Consider the following 1,260-nt stretch of genomic DNA (forward strand, 5'->3'; position numbering starts at 1 on the left):
GGTATCTCCAGCCCCAACCAACATGGGAGTCCTTGGGGTGTCCAGCAGGTCCCCAGCTCCTCCAAACACCACAAGCCCCAATTCATGTGGGGGTCTGGGGTCATCCCTGTCCCCTTTAGGTACCCCAACCCCCCCCAAAACTACAGCAGGGGGTCCTTGGGGTCTCCAGCCCTCCAAGTACCCCTAGTCCTAAACCATGTTGAGGTCCTTGGGGTCGTGTCCTCAGCCCCTCCAAGCACTCCCAGCCATGTAGGACATCCATGGGGCACCTCAACCCAGGGCAAGCAGAAGATGCCAACGTGATGTCCTGGGGGTGCCCAGCAGTGGGGAGGGGGTGCAGAGAAGGTCAGACCCCCCCAGCCAGTGCTCACTGGGGTAGGATCTGGTAGAGCAGAGCCTCAGCTTTGCGTTTCTCCTCCAGGTAGGCTTGGGTCCTCTCCTCCACCAGCTCCTCCAGGTTGTTGGCGTACTGCTCCATGCGTGACAGCAGGTTGTCCAGGATGTTGCTGCTGCTCTCCCTGTGGACAAAGGGGTGAGCACCCACCTTGGGACCCTTTTTGGGGGGTCACCCATCACCCATAGGACTTGGGGAGTTGGAGATACCTGTTGAATTTGCGGAGTTGGACCTTGATCTGGTTGAAGTCGGGGCGCTCCAGGATGTCCTCAGCCCAGCAGTGTTGCATCAGTTGGCCCAGCTCCTCCATGTGGCACCCCACGTTGGCTGAGGGGCGGAAACTGGGGCGTTCCCCACTCTTCACCCGCTCGATGATCTCTGTGGGTTCACACACCCATCAGAAGATCCAACCACCCATCAGCTGGTCCAAGCACCCATCAGCTGGTCCAAGAAGCCATCACAGCAGGTCTAAAAACTCATCAGTGGGGCTAAGCACCAATTTTAGCAGGTCACAGCACCCACCAGCAAGGCCAGCCACTCATCAGCTGGTCCAAAACCCCATCAGCAGGTCAAGTCACCCATCAGCTGGTCCAAGAACCCATCACAGCAGGTCCAAGAACCCATCACTGGGGCTAAGCACCCATCACAGCAGGTCTAAGCACCCATTAGTGGGTCAAATCACCCATCAGCTGGTCCAAGAACCCATCACAGCAGGTCCAAGAACCCATCACTGGGGCTAAGCACCCATCACAGCAAGTCCAAGAACCCATCACTGGGGCTAAGCACCCATCACAGCAGGTCTAAGCACCCATTAGTGGGTCAAATAACCCATCAGCTGGTCCAAGAACCCATCACAGCAGGTCCAA

At 57.7% G+C, this 1,260-nt stretch overlaps 1 protein-coding gene across 1 annotated transcript in view; it reads right to left on the bottom strand.

The window, feature by feature from the left end:
- Positions 1-371: 371 nt before the first annotated feature.
- NPR1 (natriuretic peptide receptor 1) overlaps positions 372-1,260 on the bottom strand; it is a gene marked incomplete at both ends in the record, with an annotated part of 6,057 nt that continues 5,168 nt past the window's right edge. The window contains 2 exons of the mRNA XM_010170379.1: positions 372-518; positions 604-772. Coding sequence (XP_010168681.1) covers positions 372-518; positions 604-772 — 316 coding nt within the window. The remainder of the gene's footprint in view (positions 519-603; positions 773-1,260) is intronic.

This window comes from Antrostomus carolinensis, unplaced genomic scaffold (assembly GCF_000700745.2).
Source record: "Antrostomus carolinensis isolate BGI_N321 unplaced genomic scaffold, ASM70074v2 scaffold22196, whole genome shotgun sequence".
Lineage (NCBI taxonomy): Eukaryota > Metazoa > Chordata > Aves > Caprimulgiformes > Caprimulgidae > Antrostomus > Antrostomus carolinensis.